The 26,845-nt window shown below is 39.1% G+C and overlaps 1 protein-coding gene across 2 annotated transcripts in view; it reads right to left on the reverse strand.

Annotated features, from left to right (window-relative positions):
* Nucleotides 1-209: 209 nt before the first annotated feature.
* The window catches only part of FBXL5 (F-box and leucine rich repeat protein 5), a 33,554-nt gene continuing 6,918 nt past the window's right edge, over nt 210-26,845 (reverse strand). The window contains exons 1-11 of one of the 2 annotated variants that reach the window (XM_052681463.1): nt 24,238-24,315; nt 20,584-20,799; nt 18,964-19,059; nt 17,386-17,569; nt 14,180-14,362; nt 12,094-12,219; nt 11,087-11,235; nt 10,816-10,898; nt 8,481-9,203; nt 6,037-6,185; nt 210-851 (exon numbers count right to left, since the gene is read on the reverse strand). In XM_052681463.1, the coding sequence (XP_052537423.1) occupies nt 775-851; nt 6,037-6,185; nt 8,481-9,203; nt 10,816-10,898; nt 11,087-11,235; nt 12,094-12,219; nt 14,180-14,362; nt 17,386-17,569; nt 18,964-19,059; nt 20,584-20,799; nt 24,238-24,300 (2,049 nt within the window). In that variant the 5' untranslated portion in view covers nt 24,301-24,315 and the 3' untranslated portion in view covers nt 210-774. Of the gene's footprint in view, nt 852-6,036; nt 6,186-8,480; nt 9,204-10,815; nt 10,899-11,086; nt 11,236-12,093; nt 12,220-14,179; nt 14,363-17,385; nt 17,570-18,963; nt 19,060-20,583; nt 20,800-24,237; nt 24,316-26,845 lie in introns of those variants that run through there. The other variant, XM_052681462.1, reaches the window with a different exon arrangement.

A 26,845-nucleotide genomic window follows, 5' to 3' on the forward strand; every position in this document is an offset into this window, starting at 1 on the left:
AGAACAGTGGGGAAAACATCTTCCATAGATTCCTTATGAATGAAAAAACTGACTTCCATGAAGTCACTGCAGGAAGGAATGTGTGTTTTTAAGGGTCACAGTTCTGCTACCACCATCCAGCCTTCACCAAACTCTTTCAGCTTACAAGTATTTATCTTACACCTTGATATCACACTTGAAAAGTATATATATTCCACTGCTACATCAAGTTTTTATTGGTGGGAATGTTTTATTTGAGTATGTCTTTCAAGCCCAAATACAAAACCAAATGCAAAAGAAAAGTGGGAATTACCCTAATTTTGCAATATAAAGGACAACTTCAAGATGAGAGGAAAGGGGGAGAAACAAGGCTCCTAAAGATGTATTACTGTTACCCAAATGCAAACAATACATTTCAAATTAGCCGCAGAGCTTTATATTGTACTGATGGATTAAAAATAAGAAACCATTCACTTAACACAAAATAATCCATTAAAGTATACTTAAGTGCCAAACTTGGAAGAAAGTGGCATTAAAAAAAAAATCTGCATGTTTTCCCATCTTCCCCAAGTAAAAGTAAGAGAAAACCCAACACCCTTCAAACCAAATGAGATCGTGAGATTGTTACAACACTGTACAGTACACTTAAGATTCTGAAGTTACAGGCAGGGTCAAGGCTAGTATAACAGATCTCACTCCAAGGATTGTTAACACAAGATGCAAACTGTAAGTAAAGTGCATGAAAGGAAGCCTGCTCAGCTAAATGAAGTAGACTGAAAGATCAGAAGTCAGCAGTCATTCGCCAGAGCGGCAGCAGGCCCGAAAACCACACTGCAAATTCTGGCATCCACTGGCGGTTTCAGCATGAGGACCTGCACAAAAACAGAACAAATGTGAAAAGAAGAAGATAGGCTTAGCAGCTATCTTCTGACCTCGTAACTCATGAAACATCCTTTGTTTGTTTGCTTAAACACAAAACTTCATCCAGCACTGGGAACACCTGGAACACCCCCGCTGCTATCACTGACACCCCACTGAGGTGGGTTTTTTTAAATAGGTTTTTGGTTTTTTTTACACTGACAGCTTAGTGCCATGAGTGGAACATTCAGTGACACAGGTGTGGGATGAGCAACCATCAATCTGCAAACTTCAGAAAGCTCCTACAGCTGCCTCTTAAAATCAAAGTATGTTTTCATAATGCGTATTTAACTCCTGCTTCTTTTTTTTTTCCGAATTCAGAAGATGCCATCATGGCATTACAGAAAACAACCCATCATATGGAAACAGCTCTCAGTCTGGAGTGTTTCTCCATGAGCACAACATAGTTGGCTACAGCTCCTGCACTCTGACTGGAAATCCAGAGACTAAAAGGAAAAATCTGCAGTGACAGTAAAGGTGCTTTATCAGAAACCGTAAAAGCTAAAACAGTTCCTCAGAAAGGAAGTTGTGAGCACAGACAGCATAAACCAATACTGTAATACTACCCACCTCCACTTACCTTCACTTATTGTTCTCCCTTTAATTTGAAGTGTTAAAAGTGATCATGAGAAACTATAAAATGTATTAGTATAGGATTTAATTTCTTGCAGCCATATGCCTGCTTCAGAAACACAAACACTGGCATGTGGGTTGGCTGAACTCTGGCACCCAACGTAACTCAGCAGCACACTTTAATTAACTAAACCAAACTCGTAAAGAACTAACCAGGACAATCCATTTCCCCCCCTCCACATGTGAAACAAATCACATCCTTTTGAAATATGTTTCTAATACATTTAGGAGTAACAAAATGATGTAATGAATAAGGGCACCATGCTACACCTGGCTTGTTTTCCCCCTTGAACAGTAACTTGAAGTCATAATTAATCCCCCAGAACACAGTGTCTTCAAATCAGTTTTCTGCTTCACGCCACACGTCGAGGAGCAACATTCTACAAAATAACTAAGTTAGCATGCATGAGACTGAATAAAATAAACCTGAAGCTACAATCAAGGACAATGGTTACAAATTAGGAAAACAGCAATACTTTAATTTGTAGGTGAACTCATTTTCTATTCTTTCTGTTCACCTGAGCTACGCTTTGATCTTTCGCATTGTTTACAAGCTAGAGTTTGAAAGCTTCTTTCAAAGTTCTTTAAGAAGGAGACTTGGCACTTCCAAGTAGTTTTAGCAGAGCATGTTCTGTGCAGCACTTTCCAACTCAGCGCTGACCTTCCCCATCACTGCCTCAGCTAAGCAGCACATCACGGTAATCTGGAGCGACCGCCACACTTCAGTAATAATTCTTGTGACAAAACTAGCAGAGCCACAACATCCCAAAGGAGGGAATACTCACTATGCTCTGTACCACGAAGTGCTTAAGTAAAATGAGGTCTGGGGTCATTCACCTGGAGAAGCAGAGTTAATCAGATTCTCATCTAACTTGCCACTGTCTACACTACTGGTTTAGCTGCCTCTAACCTGGATTACTGTAATGCTCTTTAAACGTACATCGGATTACTTCAGGTGACCCAGAACAAAGGTTTACCCCTTCCTCCTGAACAGCCTTCAGTGTTTTCAAAACCTGGTAATATAAATATGCCTGGCAAACAAGGAAAAATAGCTACCTGATTACTCGATTTTGATTACTTTTAATAAGGCATATGAAGTTTCCTAGGAATAAGTAGAGTATTTCACACAAAATGCACTCCAACCCGAACCAGGGTGGAAGAGTCACTCATGCAAGGCACACCTGGCTGCTGCCACCACATCCCTTTAGCTCTCACCTTTGGCAGCAGCAATACTTGCTGTCTACAGCAGGACTGATCCCCAACCCATCTGAGATGTAAAAAGGCCACCTGCTACCCCAGTTCTTCATTTTGTTTACCAAGGAGCTACATAAACACTGACAGCAGGAAGGCAGCGAAAAAGAGCTGTCAGAAACACACAAGGAGGGAAGGAAAGACACCTCATTTCCACAGCCACCACTGCAAAGCAGCAGCCCAGAGCAGGGGGAAAAGTTGCACAGGTTTAGAACTGCAGCTTAGTGAGAGGCTCCTTTATTCTCAACAGTAGATACCACCTTGGGTGGTAGTGGAGCACATTACACGGGAATTACAAGAAAGTGATCAAATTAAACATTGATCTTGAAAAGGTAAATGGAGATTTAGAATTAATATTGGCCTTAAGTGCTACTCTTTGTCAGCCTCTGGTGAAGTTACACATCAGAACGTTATCAGAGCGCCTTTGTTATTTGGAGAATTTATGGAGAGATCAAACTCCTACAAATCTAATATCAATGCACCCCGTATAAATCTGCACACAGGAGTCCATAAATCTGAACAGAAATTGCCAAGTTCAAAGTTCCGTTACTGGAAGACAAATCCAGCCGTGACCAAAACATTTTGAAGCGTCACAAATAGGCTTTAAAACTGGAAGTATAAGACAGAGACTGAACACAGCTAAGACAGAACAGGACAAGGTGGGGGGAAATAGGAATTTCTAAGTGGCAAGAGGTAACTCCAACATTCAACTTCTGTTACTGAGTTTAGCACAACTGAAGAAACAAATGTGTTTCAGGAATCCAACAGTCATCAATTAGGAGGAGTGTAACAAATTTGTTTTCAGCTGCAGCTGAGGGTTATTTAATTCCAAATCTCCAGCACAGAGTGAAGCAGGCAGAAGTTCCAATATGTTACTATGCAAACCAAGAACCAGAATCATACTGACAGTAAAACAAACTAAACCTGGAGATGCATGCAAGTTCACAGGCTCTGCTCATAGGAACTGCACCATATTACTGTTGTACAACAGCTGTGATGACTCTATGAGACATGTACAACAGCTACACGTACAGCAGCATCTGAAGAGAAAGTCTGGAAGTTGCAAACACGCCAAGCAAACAAGTCCACCAAGATCTCCACAGAGAACATGAGTGAAGCTGCATATATTGGGCCCTCTGTCAAGCTCAGGCTTTATAGAAAAAAAACTCTGAAAATAGGCTGTAGGTGGAAGTAAAGCCTTTATATTTCAAAGATAGCAGGGTATCTTTATTACTCAAAGATGGCTAAATTCCATGCTGCTGGCTCCATTTTTTGTTCTGCAAGACTGACGGGTTTTCCAACGTGATCCCAGAACAAATCTCCTTCCCCGAAAACAATCCCTGATCTGCTGGTGGGCAAAGAAAATCATGAAATTATTCTCTACAGGTCAGTAATTTTTGTACAGCACTTCATGTAATCTATATGAGCACAGAAAACTAAACAGCTTTTTACTTTCCCTGCAGTTACTTCAAAAATATCAGATGTCATCCCAGGAATCCTGTTGCCCACAGAGTAGAACAGGTATTTGCTCAGCACTATCACAGTGAAATTTAGGTGAAAATAAAGAACAGTGTCCTGATACAGCTGCAGAGAACTCAGTTATAATAGGCCATTTCTCATTTCAGAGTTTTGCTAGGGTACCTATTCTCATAAGAAAGAAAAAAAAAAAAAAGAAAAAAAAAAAGGAAAAAGGACAATTCATCAGGACAATGTTATGAAATTATTCCAAAATGTATTCTGTTGAAATATAAATAATTTCTTATGGTTACTATGGAACAGCCAAGCTTTAGAGCAATGGAGAACTTCACACGTGATTCTGGCTTTTTGAACTACGATGATGCACTGTATTTTAGAGACTAGAGCAAGGGAGACAGACAGAAACAACTAAAGACAAACCAGGACATCAAATCTGGTATTACTGACAAGAGGGAAAACAAAAAACAATAAGAAAAAAGGAATAAAATGAAGGAGGAAAAGGCTTCTAACTGGTCTCTGGGACACTGTTAAATTCAACCTGATGCAGGAAAGAGTCAGTGAAGGATTTTAAAAAGGTATTAAGAGTTTTCAGATTGAAATGCAAGGAGATGTTTTACAAATATGTGGTCTAGATGGAAAGGAACTGGGTAACAAACAGCAAATGCATCAAAAGTGTCAAAAAGTCGTTAAAAAAGTGTCATAAAGTCATCCAAAAATTATGGAAGCAAAAATGATTTAATACTTTGACTTGCAATGTTAGGATCCAGTCCAACAAAACACACCACCTCACATGAACTCCAATGGATGAAATACCCAAGCATCAGTACACTTCCACTCGCAGTACCAAAGCTGTGGCATCCTGTATACCTAATGTGGCTACATCTCAGTATAGATGAAACTGAGCTCATTGCCATGAATTATCAGGGAAATATTGTTTTACACACAGTTCTTATAATCCTGTGAACTCAGTTACCCTCTTTCTGTTCCAGACTCATTCTATTGCACTTACCTGTTTTAAATTCACACATGGGATAAAATCACACCACGGTTCCCATCTCTAATGCTACGAACGCTTACTGGACCTGACATAACAGACTGGATTCCAGTGCAATAAACACTACAAAGACTTCCACCACAAACATTTTATGCATTTATCCAGATCCTTCTCCAGCTGATATTCAACCCTAAGTAATTCAAGCAAAACTAGAAAAACTAAGTTACATTTCCCACAAGGATACATGATGGTATTCTACACCAAAACCACTTCAACATGTGAGGTTTGCATAACAAGCTCTGCCCCCTCCACATCCCCTCAAAAAATCACTTTACTATCAATCTAATGACAGCTCTGTTTCAAAGCACTACAAAGAAAGCACTCAACTACATCATTTACAGGGAAGAGATGAAGAGGACAATCGTGTACCAGTTATACACTTACTTTCTAAGCCTCTATTACCTATGCTAATCTGAAGTAAGAGAACACGGACTAAAAACGTCCTCCCCCTAGGCAATACAAACTGTATTAGACTTCAATACAAAAAAAAAAAATCCTGACATAAAGTTTTGATTTTGTAATTAGTATTTAAATTCAGTTCTACACAGCCAAGAAAAGAGTTTGCAGGCTTTTAGGTTTCTGTGGTTTTGGTGGTGATGCTGTGTGTTGGGCTTTTTGGTTTTTGTTTTTTTTGTTAGTGGTGGTGGTGGCATTTTTTGTTTCTAAAACATCCTTAAGCCAGACATTACTCCCAGACAAGGATCACACCTTCATAAAGACATTACCGTTAATGTTGTCACAGTAGTAAAAGTGTTCATCATTTAGAGAAGGGCATGCAGAAACTAAATCCTGCAGGCCTGCACCAGTTACAGTGAGACAACCCGAGAGATTGAGGTGCTCCAAGTGTGGCAGTCCTCCTCCCAAAGTCAACGCCCTGTTAACAGACAGAAAAAGGGGTGTTAAAAGCTTGCACAGCACTACACTGACAAGTACTCCATATATCACCAAGTCACATATTTACCAACATCTTGCAAGAAAATCACACCTCTAATAAGCCACTTAATTTCAAGTCTGGCATCCCATTCAGTTAATCAGCCTTGAAGCCACACAACAGGGCTGAAAAATGAATCCATTTCTACAGAAATTATCAATTCCCTTTGACAGAAATACATTCCAGTGGGAAATCAATTTATTAATGACTCTGGGGATGACCAAGTACTTCTAAGAGCCAGCATGACACACTTCTCCAATACACTACTGGTCTTTGGTGAGACATATGCATGGTTATGCATATTTCTCAACAGATCCTAAAAACAGAACTGTATGACATTCCCAAAGTTTGGTGTGCAGAATTTCCAACAGTTTGAGTATTGTTTCTTATTAGTCAGTTCGAAACTCAAAGTCATGTTTTCTGAGGTCAGATAAATCTTTACCAGCAGAGCCTCTCTCTGCCAACACACCACTACATGCTACTCAAACCAAATCCTATTTTCCCTCCAAGTGCAAGAGGTCAACTGCAGATAAAGCAGCCTCAAGGCTGCGGTGCATCTGACCCCTCGCTCTGTGTTAGGTTGACTGCTTCTCTGCACTCACAGGACAGCTAACTGAGTTCAATCACAGGCTCATCCATCAGAAGGAGAGAACAGACAAAGCCTCTCATGCTTCAATCAACATGTTTCAGGTTCAAGCAAAGGCCTTTTCAGTTTTATGTCCTAAGAGCATGAGCATACAAAACTTTCCATTGTCAGCAGACGGGAAAAAGAACAACTAACAAAACCAGCTATCAGAATAAAGTTCAGTTTATATGAAATGAACTGCCAAATATTTACATTAGTCTCATTATTTTCTCTTCCAGGACCCAAAGTATTATGGAATTGCAGGAAGCACTTAATGCAGAATATACCCTCAGCTGTTAACATTCCCCTGTATCTAAAAAGCACTGATGAGAAACTGGCACAACTAAACACTCCTATGACTCAAAAATCAAGTCTTCCTTTGATTCTAGAGGACTCAGTGAGGAATAACACCAGTAACATGTCAGCTACATGCAGCATTACCCATTCGTTGCCAAATGAGCCAGTCAGCAGTACCAGTCTGCTCCAACACCTGGACACCATCAGGCTCAGACACAAAGCACAGCTAACTGTCCCAAAATAACTGCTAGGAGACATCTGAACAGCTGTACTTTGTTCTTTGTCAAAGAGGGGTGAAGTCTATGGACAGGCAATTCAATGCCAGCAATCCTTTACAGTATTTGTTCACAGACTACAGTGTACAAGTAGGTATGAAGTCTCTGAACTGCAAGCACTTCTAATCAGTCCCAGGAGCTACAGCACATCTGAGCAGGTGACTGCAGCATTTTTGTCTTATTTTCATTATGAAACTATAACTACACATTTCTGACATAATACACAGCATCAATTACAGAAGAGGGAGTGCTTTAAACTTGAGACGGGAGGTTTAGGTTAGACATTAGGAGGAAGTTTTTCACACAGAGGGTGGTGATGCACTGGAACAGGTTGCCCAAGGAGGCTGTGGATGCCCCATCCCTGGAGGCATTCAAGGCCAGGCTGGATGTGGCTCTGGGCAGCCTGCTCTGGTGGTTGGTGACCCTGCACATAGCTATGTGAAACCAGATGAGCATGGTGGTCCTTTTCAACCCAAGCCATTCTGTGATTCTATTAATTGTCATGAAGCTGCCTCAACACTCAAGCTAACTTCAACTAAATTCTATGCTTTACGTAAAACCACTTCTTACGTGTTCTGATGTACACACAAAATTCTGTCATCACCCAGTCAAGTTAAATGCAATGCTACTCTGGTTTGGTTTTAAAGCTTGAAGAGAATTCACAAGTTTGGCAGGCATAACAAGAGGAAAAGAAAAAAAATAAACCAGCATTGAATTTCCTAATAAGAAATCACTACAAATCAAATCTAAATGAGTAGTAAGTTATGCTTTTATCTACTGCAAGCAAACTAAGCAAAATGCTTCATTTCAGAAGAGTTAAAAGAATTTTTTAAATCCTTTCACTCAAAGAAAGAGTTGGAAGAAAATTTCCACGTCTGCTATTCTCAGTATTTTGAGATGCAAGGAGTGCTCAAGATTTACCAGATGTTCTCAATAAAAATGCTTAAACTGAAGCTAGGTGGACTCAACCCAGAGCAACCCAACCATACAGATAATACAAAAACCACACCGCAGCAAAACAGCCCAGAAATGTCTTTTCACCTGAGAGCACGATCTGTGATCTGGTAACACCCAGACAGACTGAGAAACTGAAGAACTCGTGCAGTCTCTTCATCTGGTTTGTCACTGCCAGAGTATGCCAAGTCTTTTTCCTCTGACTGTTTAGTCCTTGTTGGTTTTTTACACAGTGCAGAGGACTCTGGAAGTGCTCGAATAGTTCTTAGTGCTGTTCCAGCACAGCAAAACGAGTGACCGCAGTAAATGAAGTCAGTAGAAGCACAGTGCTGCTGCCACCCTCTAGTCCTTAAACCATAAATGTCTCTACTGCAGCAAGATGCAGAACAATTAAAGTGGGATGCTGGCTCCACAAGACAAAATCCTTCAACATTTCTGTGTCTCCACTCTGCAGCATCTTCAATATCAGCTAAATCATCCGCATTCAGCATCCACACATACGCAGAACTGAAGTCTTCAGAGCCGTCAGGTTTAGTCCAATGATGCTTACTGTCTGCTCCCTCAATGAGGTTTTCATTGTTGATTTCATGCAAGCAATTATACTTCTTGTTGGACTGCAGAGTAATCTCTCTGTTCTTCCATGAAGTCTTAGCGATTCTGTTTCTGCAGCCTTTCAGAATGCCTCTGTTCTGGTGAGTTGATATGATACCCAAAGCTCTGGAAAACCTCTCTATGGCCACATCGGTGATTTTTTCACATCCAGACAGATCAAAGTGGCGAAGGCTTTGACAACAACCAACTGAAGACCAACTGAAATAAAATGAAGAGCAATTACTTGTTTTTGTTCAGAAAAAGACACTGCAGCAACACATACGAAAGAACAGTTCATAAGGGAAATGCTGATGTTAATTCACAGAACATTAAAAGTTCCCTCAGATTACAGGCTAGGTTTGGCGCTGCAGGTAAATATGCCTAGAAGTTATGCCTAAAGAAACATGAAATGAATCACAATCAGTAACACTATACTTTTCCATATATTGAAATGTAAAGTGTCGATATTTACTAAACCTTGAATAATTCTTAAGAAACTGCAAGCACCAAATACATGCAACAGTTTCAAAAACAGTTTTTTTCTGTATATAAAGCTGATCCCTAAAGCCAGGTAACTCAGGAGAAATCAAATATTTATCAAAAAGCTAAAAATTGTGAGCTTAATGAATTAGCAAATTTCACTGAAGCAAGTGAACCACCTGCAATATTCAGTTCTGAGTATTTTAATAGTTGTAGTTTATTACTGTTTGAGTTTCTGAAGCTTGCATGCCTACACATGCTGAAGTATCAGTGGCCTTAGATCCTGTATCTTTCTCTCAAGAACTTCCTGTTTCTTTCAGAGAGAGCATCTAGTCTGCTGACACATTTGTGTATGGTATGAGTTATTCTGTATTGATTAGCCTTAGCTATGGTCACACTTACATATTAATGCTAATTCACCCCTTCTATGTTCTACCCCTTACATGTTTCAACTGAAACAAATCTGACCAATAGCAATACTGTTGCATTATTAACTATAGGTGTACAGTCTATTTACCTTTACCACAGTTAATGGAGAGTGTTAACATCTACAGCAAATGAAACCTATTTCTAAATCACAGATTTTAAGATTGGATATACAGATATATAATGTAGGAAAAGAATATTTAATGTTTACTAGAGACTGACAAAGACTCACAAAGATCAAATTCTGAACCATGTAAATTCCATTAAGGTCTTCATTTCAATTTAAACTTCTTGTACAAGCTGCAGAGCACTCATGTGAGCAACTATGCTGGTAACATTTTAAAGTGCTGTTAATAGACAGAACTTGAAAGCACTGTATGATGAGAAGGTTGCAGAGTGGAACAACCACTGAGTTCCAGCATCATACAAAGACACTTCTGTGCAGGTTCTGCACACATACATCATTCCAGTGATGCTAAATGTATTTTCTGCAGGCTTCTGTAAAACTAAGGAATCCACAGTAGTGCACCTGGTCCCTACAACTTTACCCATCATTTGATCTGCATCTTAAAAAGCAGTGCTCCAAACATTAACTGATATATTGGAACAACAAGTGCAATAACTCCTAAAAATGTATCTATGAATAATTTCAAGTTATTAGAATTAGCATTAAATTGCTATAATAGCTATACTTCGATGGGTTTTAAAAATGGCTACGACAAGGATTCAAAAATGGCCATTACCAAGTCAGGCTTTACTTACTGCTTCATTCATTGTTAATCTGCTTTATTCCTTCATTATGTGTGAACACAGACCAATCTCTGTTTCTCACTCATACTTGAAACAGAGTAATAGATACTTGAATGCTTCCTCCCCACCCATTCATTTTTACTCACTGGTTTTCAGGAAACAAAAATTAACTAACCTTTCAAATGCCGAGTCTGAAATATCAGTTTGAGTGAGATCCAAATATTCCAAATTGGGGCAAAGCTCCAAGATCTGTCTAACCTGAAAAAGGAAGAATAATCAGCAATCATTAGCCAAGAAGACTACAGTGCCAGAGTCAACACATGCAGTTAAATTCTTTCGAATTGCAACTTGTTTTCACAACCAGTACGCTTTAAACTCAGACAAATCAGTTACTAATTATAGGCTGCAAAGCCACAATTATTAAGTGCTAGCTTCAAATTACACACCATTTTGCTAGATGCTGCAGAGCTGTAGGCCAGTACTAATGTCTTCACTGAGGAGCCTACATGAGGGAGAACATTATGAATTAAGCCATGAAGTAAACGCTTTTCCATCTGTGCTACATTAATGGCAAGTGAATCTTCTGCTGCTTCTTCTGCAAAATAAAACCAAAGAGAAAGACTTAAAATGCATCTGGCTAATTGGAATCCATGCTGTCAGCTTACATCACACAGGTTATTGGGAAACCAAAGAACCTCTAACAACGCTTAAGTTTCAGAAAGCATCCTGCATCAAAACTTCTGCTGAATTTTAGCTCCATTCTTAAGTCCCATCTTGAAAATCTGTTTGTCTTTCTGACAGTGCTGAAGAGTTCGACTCCAACAGCAAGTAAAAATAGTAGCCTGGAACTGCAACTTCCACTGACTTGCTGTATACAGTGAAATACTATCTCACAGGCCACTTCACATGCTGTGATACAACAGCTTCTTACAAATTTTACTTTAAATGTAGAATACATTAGGATGCAACACAATTCATCCACACTTCCTAGAGACAAAGCATCTTTTTCCTCCTTTCATCTCCTGACACATCCCCATAACTCTTCTTTCACCTACTCACGCTTGATCTCTCCTAGATGAAGTGATTCAGTACATCAAAATCAGCTGCTTTTTTTCTGTTGGTGGTGGTGGTGGTGAAAATCTCCCCTGGTTTCTTGACTCAATTGAGTCAGGATGAGATGAAAATAGGGAGAAGGCACTCCCTTCAGCAACACCAACTAGCTAATAGACAAAACTTCTGAAGTTCATTCTCGCTGCCTAAGTCTGCTCTGCTTAGAAAGCATTTACCTAGACAGAATGTGTTTCTGCATCTGTCATTATCTTACAGTATGGGAATCATATATGAAAATCCAGTAGAAACAAAAGATTTTAGACAAATGAAGCTAATTCATAAACTCACTATAGCTACATAATCTCTAAGAAAAACAATTTCACCAAAACCTGAGATTACCTACCAGACTCATCTATGTCAGCATCTTCATCCCACTCCTGGAAAGCACGACTTTCATCTTTTCTATTTTTTACCCATTCCTCATCAGGTTCTGTCTCAAGATCTGCTGCAGGACCACTGTACCAATCACCTGCTCACCCATTTAAACAAAAAAAGATAGAACAAACTTAAGAGGAGAAGACAGCAGTAAACACACAACCATATCATCAATCACTCTGTATTTTTTTTGTTCAACAAAAAACAACAAATCCATGATCGCAGAACTCCACAAGTAGCCTACTTACAACAGCAATATAACATTCAATTTACATAGGACAGCAACAGACAATCGTTTTCTACAATGTCTGGATGAATGCCAACATCAGCTCCACTATTTCAGTTGCCAGGGAACCTTCCTCTCCTCATAGGCCACCACTCAGGGGCAACATACTTTCAGTTTGGGAATGCTGTAGTGTTGGGCTCAGGATATCTCACTATTCTTACTAGTAGGAAATTCTACTAGATCCGAAGAAAAACAACCCCTGGTGAATGCTATTGAGAGTAAGAAACCTTCTGCCTTTATCAACATAGACTGTGACTGTAATATACAAATCATTTGTCAGTCACTTATAAAGTAAAAGGTTTCATCAATATTTCTCAACTAAGCCTGTAATTTTATGCTGTTTTCAGCATGGGGCTGTTTTGTTTTGTTTTGTTGGATATTTTTAGGTTTAGCTTTTTGGCTTTTTTTTTTTTTTTTTTTTTTTTTGGAGAAGCTTCCATCCAGTTTAGGGCATTTCTCCACAAACAACTGCATTAGTATAGACAGTACGTCATGGGAATGGCTTCCTGTTATGCCAAAAACAGGTTTAGGAACATGCCAATTTAGGCAGCTGCCAATTACCTCTTTTGTGTAACATTTATACATCAAGTCAACTAGGTTTTAGACAAAAAATTCAAAGAATTTGAACTTCAAAACCCCTCTGCAGACAATCAAGTCCATTGCAGCTCTGGGACCAATCTATAATTTTAACTTAAATTTATACAGCCAAAGAAATAATTGAGACCAGAAGGTCACTAAACTCCTCTCTACCCTGTAAAGATTTAAGAAATCACCAAGGTACAACTAGGAAGAGTTCCCAGCTTTTAGATCAGAATTTTAGTTACATATTTTAAAATTTTAATGGAGAAAGTTAATAAAGATTCACCAAACACAGCTTATTAAAAACAAAAATCACTCAACCATACACACATGGCATCAGTTGTGAGGCTTGCAATGAGATACTTCAGTGACTGTTTAATATTCACAGAGATCTGGACAAAAAACAAGGATTTGAAGCTATAGATATACTCTGATTTGTACCCGGCCTTAAGAGAATAGGAAGATTTTGTCTGTCTGAACAGGCATTTTCACTGAAAGTTGTATTTCTCAGTATGGAATGTATAAAAAAACAGAAGTTGTAATACAGCACCTTGCAGTCCTTACCGCAGTACAACTCAAGATACTTAAAGAAATGACAGATCTGACCCACGCGGTTTCTCTGAAGTCTGAATATAAAAACTAAGAACAGGTTATGACCAAGTGCTGCAGTTCTGCTGCTTTGAACTTCAACTCTGCAGCTATGTGCGAAGCACAGAACAAACTTCTCAAAGGAAAACAGATTAGTCGGGACACAAAAACATCCTATTTCTACCTAATAACGTAATGAAATTAAAGTTACTGGAATAGTTGCAGCAGAAGCACTTAGAACTCAACCCCCCTACACTGTAATTAAGATGTGGTACTACTGAACATAGTCATTAGCAGTGATGCAAGACAACAAACCTCAATAAAACTAACAAGCTCTTATATGCAAGAGCTACTCGTAAGTAATAACCAACATTTAGTTTCTTAATACCTCCATCTTGCAGACTTAAAAAAATCACTTATTTTAACATTTTACCACGTTTCAAGGCAGCCCTTGGCCAGGAGGCTACAGCCTTACAGCACGCTCAGCTCTCAGGACTGCTGCCTATGGCATGACAGCCGATAATAAAACACTTCATTGTCTTCTACAGACTCTACTTCAGTTACTGACGACGTTTCCTTGGAAGGACTGAATTTAACTTACCTCTGGCCCAGCGAACAGGATAAAGATGTTTCCAAAGAGATCCAGTTTTAGCCAGCTGTGACCATTCAGTGCTTACTTGGCTACACTGACATAGCTCCTGGGGGTTAAGGTAACTGAAAATGGTCACCATCACTTCAGGAGGAAGATTAGTAATATTTGTTGTGTGCCCAGTCACTTCAGCTTCTGAAACACAGAAAGGTTGTGTTCTGTGAAGCACATCCTTGTAGCTTTAAATACTAATGGTGTAACTTCTATTTCATCGTTTCATTTATCTACTCAAAATGCGTTTAAAATTTTTTAAACAACTGTGTGACAAAATATATGAAAACACACGCACTGCTTTGCCTTTAAAAGCTTCTACTGTTACATTATCTTAATACAAAACTTTAGGTTTTCTCTATGTTGATTTCCCACCTGGTTAGCTTTTTTCCCCCCCGACTCTGACCCCACAAGGCTTCAAAAAAAAAAGTCCTGGACAAAAATAAACTGCTCCTCATTCCACATGTGAGATATATATACACACACACCTGCTTTGCCAGATTTCCAGTAAATGCTCACTGAAAGCTCTCAGCCTCTTGACTGGGACACAGCAAGAAGTCCACACACAGCTCTTAGCAGCTGTCTCATTTTTATTTCTAGCTTTTACTTCAAGTTTAGGCAAAAAATTTTCATCTTCTGAATGGTGACAAGTCATTTGGGCCAGAAGGAAAGACTAAGAATTAGGTTAGTGACTAAACATTGGCCACTGTATTCCATACTTCAATAGACAACAGTAGGAGTCATCTCTAACAGCTCTCTTATTTACACCACGCTAGAGAGCTGCAAGTGTTGCACATAAGTCACTCCAAAATTAATGCCTCCTATTTATTTCCATGGAAGCCACAAAGAGCCCAGTGACACTGCTTGACAGAGCAAATACTCAGATACAAAGCACTGTTTTTCAACATAGTGACCACCATGAGCTCTGCATTTTCAACACCTACGAAGAACAACCCGCATGCTACATTCAAAAATATCTGTACCAGCAGAGGTGACCCAGCTGCAAAGATAGTATCACTGCAAAGAAAACATTGCCCACACCATCCTTCTTTCACCAGCACAAGCAAACGGAAATCACAAGGCACCAAATCCAGACTATTGGGTGGGTATGGGAGGACAGCCCAGCCAACATTGGCAATGTGCTTATGGTCTTCAGACTGGTCTGCACTACAAGAGAAAGACTGTCTTCTTTTGTGGAGACAGAAGAAGGGGAAATGGCCACAACCTTGAGCATAGGAAGTTCTGCACCAATATGCAAAGGAATTCCTTCACAGTAAGTGTGACAGAGCACTGGAACAGGCTGCACAGCAAGGTTTCTCCTTCTCTGCAGCCTGCAGTACGGAGGGGGCCTGGACTCAATCTCTGGAGGTCCCTTCCAGCCCCTGTCAGTCTGTGACTCTTCCCTGGTACAACTCCAGAAATTCAGGTCTTCAGTTTAGTCAGTGTCACAATGTAACAGTCAAAGCTGCTGGCTTGTCTGGGTTCCAGGAAATCAAGAAGGATCATTCCTTTGCCATCCCAAAAGACTGTACAATCAGCTGTTAAGGGCTTTGTCCTGACCTTTTTCTTCAACAGGGAATTCACATGTCAGCAGGAAGATTCTGTCTCTGCTCCACAGCACAATCTGCCTATGACATCATGAGCCAACATAATAAAATAAGAGGCATTACTTTTGGAGTAGCCTTATAAAACAAGATATTCAGTGGACATGTGTAAGGTTGTTTGTTTGTTTTGCTATTGTACAGGATTTTTATGATTTGTGTAGGGTAAATTTACTTGAGAAAAAAATATTTCTAAAGAGGTTTTCAGCGCTCCTTAAAAACAGAGAGTTTCAGAAATCAGTAAGGATTTGAAGTTAGAGCTTGAGTGTGAGACAAGGATCAGGTTTTTCCTCCTTTGCAGGAATGCTTCAAAGGTGACTAATGTAAAATAATTTACCCTGTGATAACCTGCTGCTATTTCAAAAACAAAGATGGAATTATAGTTTCACTTGATGAATCAAGGTGTTTACTGGGGCACCTGTCCAGCCACTGCACACTGACTACAGGGAATTTCACATTAAAATTCTGTTAGAACTGTGTAAGACTACAGCTGTGAAATTTCTTCCATTTTTAAAAACGGAAAGATATTTTTCCCTATTCATGAACACAGTTGTTGCAGAATTAGCACTGTCCCCAAACCACAATTCTGGCTAGACAAAATAACAAGTAAAGCCATAAAGCTACTTCTGTCATATTCATTTGCTCAGGTACAACAGTATTTCACACCATGAACAGCAATGTCTTCTGACCAGTTAAGTAGCTCAGAGAAGTCAAGTCTCATCAGAAATAATAGTTTTTCCACATTTTCCTGATGAGAGCACCACCCCTTATCTAAGAGGAAGCTACTTGCCAGTTTCACTCCAACACTGCATTTTTGACACATTAATTCCCTTTTGCTACATTAACTTTTCTTCTTTAGTTAGGCCTGAGAACTGTAAAGACTGAGCCTGCTTCTAGTCGTCTAGGAGCCTGAAGTGCCCTTCAGTAGTTATCCATTCAGACTAACAGGGATTTTCCAACAGGGAGAGCAGAGTTACACAAATGCAAACAAAACATCCTCTTTCAGAAGGCGCATTTCATCTCATGCACTGAGACTGTACGGATTCATTCCCTTGCATCACTCTACAAACACATCTTCCTTTCAGATTCCCAAAAGACCCAGGGAAATTAGCTACTGCAGCAGGGGAAGGCAGACTGCTTTTTAGTTTAAATTTTGCTGGTCAACTAACTACTCTGTGTTGTTAAACTATCAACAGAAGAGCTTACAGGGCAGGCCTGAAAACCAACAACTAAAGGCAGGGCCTGCAAATAGAAAATATACTTTTGATAGAAGGAATTAAAATTCATGCATCATTTCTACCATCATCATTTGCTTATCATACAAAATATTATAATGGGAGTGAGGGAAGAGAGAGAAGCTTGTGAGAAGATAAACAGTATTAGTTACAAGTTGCCAAAAGCCTCTATCAAATAGAAGCCTTCCAGTTTCTGAACTGTTCTGAAGGAATTTATGTTTTATAAAAACTATTGTACACACTTGAGATAACTAAAGTTACATACTATGATGTGGCTTTTTAAACAAAATTGCATTTGAAAAACTGTTTTCACTTTAATTAAATGCCTCACCTTGATCTGTCTTCTCATCCACAGAATATTTAAAGACCTTCTGAAGCTCTTCAGCTTGATTCCACTTACTAAGACCTCTGAATTCTGCAGCTTCCTTCTGTGAGCAGTGTTGTGCAATTACTTTCTTTTTAATATCTTTCAGTTCTTCATAAGTAAAGTATTCCATCAACATTGGCTGAAAAACCTAAGGCAAAAAAAAACCAGTCCAACACCGACAAAGACAAATCAATAACACTACACAGATCCAGCGAGACAAAAATTTCCTCTTTCCAATTCTCACCAAGTAAATATGGCATACATGAATAAACTTAAGGACAAGATCACATAACTTCTACATTCTAACCCTGTGTTTGCCAGTGGGTCGCTGAATAGTTCCAAGCATGCTGTTACTTGTTTTCTCCAAAAGGAAAGGGAAGGGACACACATTGCTTAAACTAAATAACTTATCAATGTACTCACACGGAAGGCAAAGTGGCAGGGCAAACAAACATGAGGGAAGATTTCTCTTGGACAGACTTCGGAAGATTTATTCTCTCCGAAGATGCTTCTCAGTTTTTGGATGCCCATAAATCATCAGACTGGCACTACTAGTCTTTATGTTTCAAATATAGGTCAGAGGCTGTCTGGGAGTGTCAGTTTGACTCACGAAGCACTGGCTAATAGAACCTTTTCTTTCAAGTTTTGCTAAGCCATAGGACAATTACCCTTCCTGACTTTCAAACCGGTGCTATTTTAGATTCACAAGTTGTAAAAAAAAAAAAAAACAAAAGAATAATAATTTTTTTTAAAAAGTACCTTAATTTTAAAGAACATTGGATTTTCAAGTATTTCTTTATAAAAAGAGGAAGAACTTTTAAAAAAAAACAGATGTGCAGATTGAGCAAGTCACAACAACATTACTAATGTTTAGAATAACGTACTGCATTTCTTTTACTTACTGTAACCATAATTTTAAGATTGTCAGGCCCCTTTATGTTACATCTTCTATTTTATAAATTAATTTTTGTACTGTCAGACAGCCTATATGACAACAACTTCAAGAAAGAGAAGTTAAGCACAACATCAGGTTTCATACTGTTTATTCCTTATTTGAAGTCTACTGTGATATTCTATATCCTTTATATAATAGTAAACCCTTGTTAGAAGGGTTATTTGTGACAAAAACATCTGTGTGTAGATGTATGTAACACAAACCTTGATTATCACTGCAATTACACATAACATTAATCACTTCAACTTCTTAGCATTATTTTAATGCATCATCACCAGTCAAAAGGTTATGGAAACATCTGAGATAAGTAACCATTCAAAGGCTGTATCTGCAATAAACAAATCCACGCCCCAGTGGACAATTTTCAAAAGAACCAGAACTTCACTGTAATTTTTCAATATATTCACTGTTCTAGAATGTGTCACATACCAGTCAGAATTGAACAATGACACCACAGTCCTGAATGCAAATTAACACAGTAACAAAAACAGAACTGTGGAGAAAAAAAAATCCAAGTCTTTTGTGTCTCTGCTCAATCGTTTCAAACACCAAGGAGCTCGGCAGAGTATGTGAGGAGAACGACCTACCTCCTCTTCCTCCTTCATATGAGGAAGGAAATCCCTCGTAAAGGCTTCCAATCTCTCCTTCAGTTGTTTCGCATAGTTTAGCTGTTCGTACTCATTCTGTAACAAATGCAAAGATTTAACTACTATCTAATCTTGTCCATTCATAGGTTCACTAAACAAACATCTCGAGGTAAAGCCTATGTAACGCAGTTTGCTGTATTTCTTAGTAAAAGCCCATCAACTTACAAAGTTTGATAACAATCTGACAGTCTGTACTGACCTGTTGCCATGCAGAACAAAGCATTCCACTCCCACTCGATGGCAGTTTATTTTGTTATCAGATATGAATTAGCTTGTCTAAACACATTTTTACTTCGAAGCAAGACTGAAGCCTGCCAATCTACACCCTAACCCAAAGTTCAAAGCAGTTACAGGCTAATCCAAGCATTTGCATGTTTTGCCTAAGCATACACGTAGTATAATGGCAACGTGGGACAGACAGATTTCACTTAAGTTATTCCACAGTTCTAGAATCAAAATTACAGTAAGAATTCATAGTCATGTGTTATATATATATTTTTTAATATATTAGTACAATTTACTTTTGAAATTGAAAGATCTTCAAAATAAGGACGTGACTTAAATGTTAAACATTGACCAACGTCATCTATCAAATTACTAGCTTGCTCTTTGTGCCACTAACAGATTTGTTATATGGTCTGTCCAGTAATTGCAACATGCAGTTCCTCACAATTCTTACAACATTTGCTGTAAGATCTTCTTTTCAAGCTTCTAGAAAGACACATTACTACACAAAAATCTTGTGCCAACAGTTAATCTAATCACATTCAAAAAAACATTTATCTAAAAGGTATTAAAAAATATTTATACAAGTAAATCAATATAAGCAACAGAATAACATTAGCATCCTGTCCGAAAGTATATAAGTGTTAGTTTTCCCCTTTCCTTCATGTTCCTTCATTTTACAATTAATTAACAAACAAAAATTCAAGGTTTGATATTCACAGGGAAAAAGATATTTGTAGGATTCTCAGCTCAAACATTGCTTTAAACATCAGAAACAGCTGATCGATTAACCTTCCTATTTCTCTTACTGATAAACCTCAACGTGTGCACTAGAAATGCAAAGTGAAATAGCAAACTATTAATACACTGTAATGCCTAGAACTGAAGAAGTGACAGTTGTGCTATCTGCCCCAGAGAAACAACACAGCAGAATTAAGCTGAACTCCTCTTCAGCATGGCATGGAGCTGCAACAAGGGAGGCTCAGGCTGGGTGTTAGGAAAAGGTCTGGCACCAGAGGGTGGCTGGGTACTGGAATACGTTCCCCAGCACACAGCCCTGAGCTGCCACAGTGCAGTCAGTGTTTGGACTCTAAGATATCTCCAATTATGCAGAGTGTAGACTTCTCTAGAATCCTAAAGAGAGTTTTTAATAGAATTTTAATAACTGCAGTGAATGGCAAAAGAATCTGGGTTTGTGACTGGAAAGTCTTCACTACTTTATCAAAGATGCTTCGTTACTTTTAATTTATTTGTAGAGAAAATAATGAAAAGTTGAGGCAAATGAACATAATCGTAGCACTCTGCCTTAGGACAAGTTCTTGTTAGTCTATTTACCTTTACGTTCTTTAGCCCTTTCTCAAAAAGGCTGAGCATCTCGGAGAGCTTGTTGTCTGAGTGCACATTGTACACCGTCCTGCTGCGTTGCTGAAGCAAACCAATGATGCACTCATTTTCAATCTGCTCGTGCATCTTAAATTCCTTGAACGTGGCATACAGAGATTGCAGAAGAGCCCGAAAATCATTGTTGTTGGAGAAGTTGGTCTTGGACAGCTAGAATAAAGGAAAGCCCACAGAAAAAAAAAAAAAAAAATCAGTGAAGATCATACCAAAGTCAAATTAAATCATTTGGACAGATATTTCTTTGTTGGTCCCATTACTTTCAACAGAAAAACTGAAAACCCTGTCTTATAAAAGAGAACATGTAATAATGAGAAGCGAGCATTCAACTCAAACAACTCATTTCAAAGATATCAAAAGTGAGGGTAATGAACCCTATGGAAGCTTCAAATTTTCAAGCACAGATGGAAATCAGATTCAAGTACATATATGTAGGAATATACAAACTAGTTTTCCATTTTAATAGGAAACTTTCCCATAATTTATTTAATTACTGCAACAAAATATAATTTAGGACAACATCTTCCAGCAGTGGGCAGAACACTGACACTTGAAACATTGCACAAGTCACATTACTATGATTTCTGTGAGTAATTTATAACATCCGTCACTATTTCAACCTTCGCGCCTGACCTGCAATTTCATTTTGATTTGTTACTAGGAGCTGATAAGAACTCCACGCAAAACCCTTCTAGAACTTTCAAGAACTCATACATGAAAGTCATACATCATGGGTTTTCCTCTTACTATTCATTAAAGCAGTCAACCATCCACATCCAATTCTTAATTCCCCAAAATAAGTTACCGAAACAGTTTTACTACAGTGTGGTGCTTTGTGAATAAGGTTTCAGTCATGAAAGGGGTTTAACTGCAATTCTCTGACTTCCAATGACAACTACCTATTTCCCAACAGAAGCTCTGGAAGAAAAATAAAATAAAAATATATATATATATATATATATAATAAAATTAAAAAAAAAAAAAAAAAAATCAAGCCTCAGAAACATTACAACAAACTAATGACAAAGATAACCACAGAAGTTTAACAATGCAGCTGTGAATAAAAGCAGTAAAGCAAGTTTTGAGAAGAGTTTCTAAGTTTCCAAAATTCAGCTTACATCTAACCATGCAAATTCCAATGGCAACTGCCTCATTCCACGTGAATAAACAGAACGTAGGACGCTGCCTAAGCAGAATGATAACTTCTTTTAAAGCAAATTATCATTGAAGGAAGAAAGTAATTACAGCATTAGTTTGAGGAAGCAGTAAAATCAGTTGTACTTAAACATAAACCAGTCTTGTGAAACTCTGAAATAAACAAGAGTAGAAAAATTTCCTGGTAGAAATCAGTGCAATCTCCCCAGGTTGGTTTCAGTTGGCTAACTGAAAGACTCAGCCCCGCTCCTAGGCGTACTTGTTGCACGTGTGGGTGCATGGCTCATTACGGACTACCCATAAGGAAGGCCTGATCTTACCAAGCACTCACAAAGTAAAATCAGCCGTTAGAAAAGGTTTGCCATGGACCAGGAACCAAGAGAGGAAGACAGCACGAAGATCCAAGTAACACAGCAATCCATTTTTACATGCATACAAATGGTCACCACTGATAGCATTTTCAGACTACAATTTCCTTTGGTGGATGTCAAATCAGTATGGAAAAATACCATATTGTGTGTAACAGTATACAAGAATAAGCACTCTAAAACTGCAAATATTTTCACTTAGTTCAGAAAACATGTCACTGAAGCATTCAGAAGTGGTTTTGTTTACAATAATTCCAGAAAAAAAAGGGTTTTAGTAGAAACGGAAATGAGAAATACGTTCACATATAATACTTGCATACCTCAAATATGGCCATAAAATCCACAGTCTAAAACAACACCTACCATTTGTGTATTTAAGAAACACAAAACAAATGCACTTATTCATTCTGACGCTGCACTGTCACTTCCTGGCAACCAGCAGCAACGCAACTGAAACGCACTGGACATCTGCCAAGCACTTACACAACTGGCAGGCAGCAGCGCCCACTGTGCACTACATGAACAGCTGCCATTAAGAGAACACATTTATTTTGCTTCGATTCAGATGAGAAATAGGACAATATTAAGGTTGTTTGGGGTTTTTTTAGTATCTTTTAGAGCAAATACTGACAGGTCGGGATCAACTCATTAATTATGCACTGTGTTTGGATCTGAAGCTTGAGTTGTTGTGCACACAAAAATGGGAAAAGACCTTGGCTCCTCTTCCCATTTCTGTTCTCCACTTCAGAGAACGCAACATACAGAGCACAGGCACCAGATGAAACTGCAGGCTACACTTTCCACGCTGACAAACAGAAGTCACAGAATCATCGAATCACAGAAGCCGTAGAGTTGGAAAGGACCTTTAAAGGTCATCTAGTCCAGCTCCCCTGCAATGGAAAGGGACAGAAGACACACAGGAACACTGCTCACTTTCAACCACTTATCGTTCAGGCTTCAGCGATGATGCAGTTTGCTTTCTAATCCAGCATTTATCACTGACTGCTCGCTGAATCCATAAGGTTCCACAATACCTGGAGTCAGCTCCAAGGACCCTCTTTCCCAAGAATCCCATTTGCAGCCAAACACCTGGCATTCTGATTGACATAAAAACTGAAACAAGACTGATGAAGTGTATAACTTGAAGATCAGAGAAAATACATATTCTGCCATCGTTTAAAAGAAATTACAAATCTTGCTCTGATACAAAATGGTATCGTCATCCTCCTGATTCAAATCTTTTCAGCACTCAACACTTCCAATCTTCACTGACCATCATCAGCAAATTTTGAACAAAGAACCCATCTGGGCATTCAATTCCAGTACTTCTATCACAAACTCACTGTTACAGTAACCACCGTAACACAAAACACTCACACGCTAACCTCTGCTACTGCTGCTCCCTGTAGATACCTAGAAGATTAGAAACCATGAAAAAGATACTGAAGCTTAGTGTTTAGTGTCTGTGTTTGAATCAGCAACTGGTAGATTAAAAAGGTCAGATGAAGCTGAGGAAAATTGGCTTTTCAGAGGACAGGTAGCCTAGCAACGAAGTCACTCTGTTAGATCTGTAATTTCATTAGTGGGACTGATGAAGTCTTATGATGGGCACCAAGACTATTAGCAGAGGGCAGCTGCTCCACTCCAAGGTCCGCTCTTCTACGCAAGAGCACAACCAATGCAGTAATCCAGTAGTACAAAAAGGAAACCACCTGCCCAAACTCGGATGGACAGTCCTAGGGACACCACAAGATCAAGGAGATGGACTGCGCTGTATTTATCAACTGGTAAAAATATGAAGTGTAGCATGAGTGATGCCCGAGCAGACTTCAAACACGCAGCACTAAACTCACAATCACAGCTGTAGGTATTAGAAAGATGCAGGAGCTCATTGTTTGAACATAACACTTTCCAAAGGACAATTCCACATTCCAAAGTCTTACACAGAGCCTACAGCACGACTGCTTTTGTTCGTAATGCACACTAATTCAAGAGCAGCATCACAGATCCTAGAAGAGAAAATCCCCAGGGGTCCCCCAGGAGTTTGCAACATTTAAGAATTACATACTGAAGCTTCAGAAACCAATAAACAGCCTGAGCACCAAGCCAAACAACAGGAGGTCAGTCGCATCCCAAAGTCTGTCTGATACGCTTCACAGATCTGTGAAAGGAGTATACAAGCAGCCAGCAGCTGTTAAAACTAAATGGGAACTTTGTTTTAAACCCCTAAGGAGAGCTCTATCAAATTATCTATCACCTTTGTTTCACTTGAACTGTGGAGAGGCATCACTAATTTAAGGGCAGCAACAGTGCCAGTAGTGATGTGAAGTCACGTAACATACCAGATCAATTCCAACTAATGGTGTGACAGAGACAGACATGCTGACACAAAACTGCTGTTCTCCTCTAGAGTTAGTACTATCTAACATGCCAACACAATATCTGAAATGAAGAGTTTAATAAAAATCAGAAATATAGACCTTCCCACAATGCTGAAAGAGCCGTGCGTTAAGATGATGATGAAGATTTAAACACATCCTGCCATCAATTCAATATCAGGTAGTTCTAACTATCCTTTGCAGAACGGGACAGCAATGAATTAAGAAATCACTTGATGGACATCATTTTTTAAACCTCAAATCATTTATTTAAAGATGACCTACACTTGAAAAAGATCTCCGCACTTCAGACATTTTTAGGTGGGACCCAACTCCGCTGGCCTACAGAGCCACTGACATAGTGTATAGTGTACATTTCTGTACAGAAAGGCAGCAAACAATTCCTCTTCCTTACTGTTAGCTATCACTTCAGTTTTGTGCTCCAACAACAATTTGACAATACTAGCAAGCTTAACAGCCAAGAAACCCTACACTGACTGAGTGCACTTTCTACGTCACTTCATTTCATTATCATCTGAAACAGAGCTATTTCTAGGCATAGTGGATGGATGCTGTGAACAAATAAATAAGCTGAAGACTGCTTCAACTGCACAGCAGTTCAGTCACTGAACAAAATATAGCATTTAGTTCCTTTCAGGAACTTCTTCCTTAAGAACTCCCCAGCATGCAATCAACGGGTAAGGAGAAAGTACCTTGCAGAATAAAAACTACCACCCCATTCTTAGATCACTGGTTTAAATAGAAAAAACAAAAAGAAACACCAGCATTTTTACAGCAGAAAAGTACTGGGGGGAAAAAGACAACATGGTATCCCCAGTCAGTCGTGCTTCACTCTCTCATATTTTTAAGCATTAGCACTTACATCACAGCACTAACACTCAGAACATAGAAACGTGGATGCTGCAGAGATTAACTCAATTTTATGAACTAGTAAACTGGGGGAACAAAGATTAGAACAAGGTGTGTCTGCATCAATACCAAGAGCATGCAGTTTCACACTGCACTTAATCCGCTTATAATTAGAGGGTGGGACAGATGAAGACACACCTGGAAGCAGCAGCCCTGCCGTGGCTTCCAGCTGCACATTCCTAGCCCTTCCCTGGAATATTCTCTGGCAATTACACAGCTGCAGGACAAACCCAATCAGTTTACCCATCCAAGAAGCTGCACCTTTTTAGCAGGTTCGTTTTTCACCTGCTCAGAGTGGCAGTATGCAGCAGCATCCAGCCACAAAGTCTGTCCTTAGACTCAGTCAGTGCTGTCCCCAAGGAAGACAGAACTGCTGAGGCAGCCTACCAAGATCACTGCACTCTCAACATCACCTGATCACTGGCTTATTCCTTATGCAGAGGCGCATGATGTGAACTGTAAGATAATTAGCTAAACTACTTCATGATCCAGCTTTTCACCTATATAAAGCCTTCAATCAGAGCAGTAATACAGGTTTTATTACCCAGGGTCCATCTCTCGCCTGTAGGTCAATCCAAAATAATGACAATAACTAAGGCAGACAGGACAGGATCTGGCCCAGCCCAAGGAAAAACAAAAGAAATACCAAACTTTCAGAAGCCCGCCTGACTTGTTCTGTATAATCCTGTCCTCTATATAAACTCATCAGCTGTTCTGTAGCAGAACTACAGTCTTGAAAGAGGTTTTGAGGAAACAGTATTAACACAGAGATCTTGTAACAAAAGTATTTTTTTTTTCCTGCTGAGAGCACAGCCAATGGGGCATGTAGTTTTGTACTCTGTATTTTGAGAGTCTGAGGTCAAGCTGATAAAGGCCAGACATAAGAGCATAGCAGAGGTTGAAAAAATGCAGTACTTCCATTTGTACCAAGATCTTTCATCTCCCTCTTGTACTGCATCCACAGTCAATTTCATGAAAGAAACATGAGCAGAAAGTTTTGGAATCACAAGCACTCTCCACACTGACCTGTAACTGCACAGAACCGACTGCATCAGAATTTTCAAGGAGGCAGTTGCTACAGTGCCACATCTCCTCAGAGACCCAGGCAGAGAACCCAGCTTGTGAAGCAAAGAGAAAGTCAGCTTAACTTTCACTATCATGTGGTTTGCACAAGAAGTTACCAGAGGTTTGCAGAGAAGAAACCAAAGAAACATTGAAGTCCAGTAAAGATATGAAACAAGGAACTCTTACAAAAGCTTGAGGAACACTTGCAATGACACCGCTATTCTAGAGGTACGTAACAGGATTTCTCATATACATGCAATGTGCCTTAGAAGATTTCTTTCCTACCTTATACTCTCATATTGG

Source organism: Tympanuchus pallidicinctus, unplaced genomic scaffold (genome assembly GCF_026119805.1).
Source record: "Tympanuchus pallidicinctus isolate F22 unplaced genomic scaffold, pur_lepc_1.0 scaffold2, whole genome shotgun sequence".
Taxonomy (NCBI): Eukaryota; Metazoa; Chordata; class Aves; order Galliformes; family Phasianidae; genus Tympanuchus; species Tympanuchus pallidicinctus.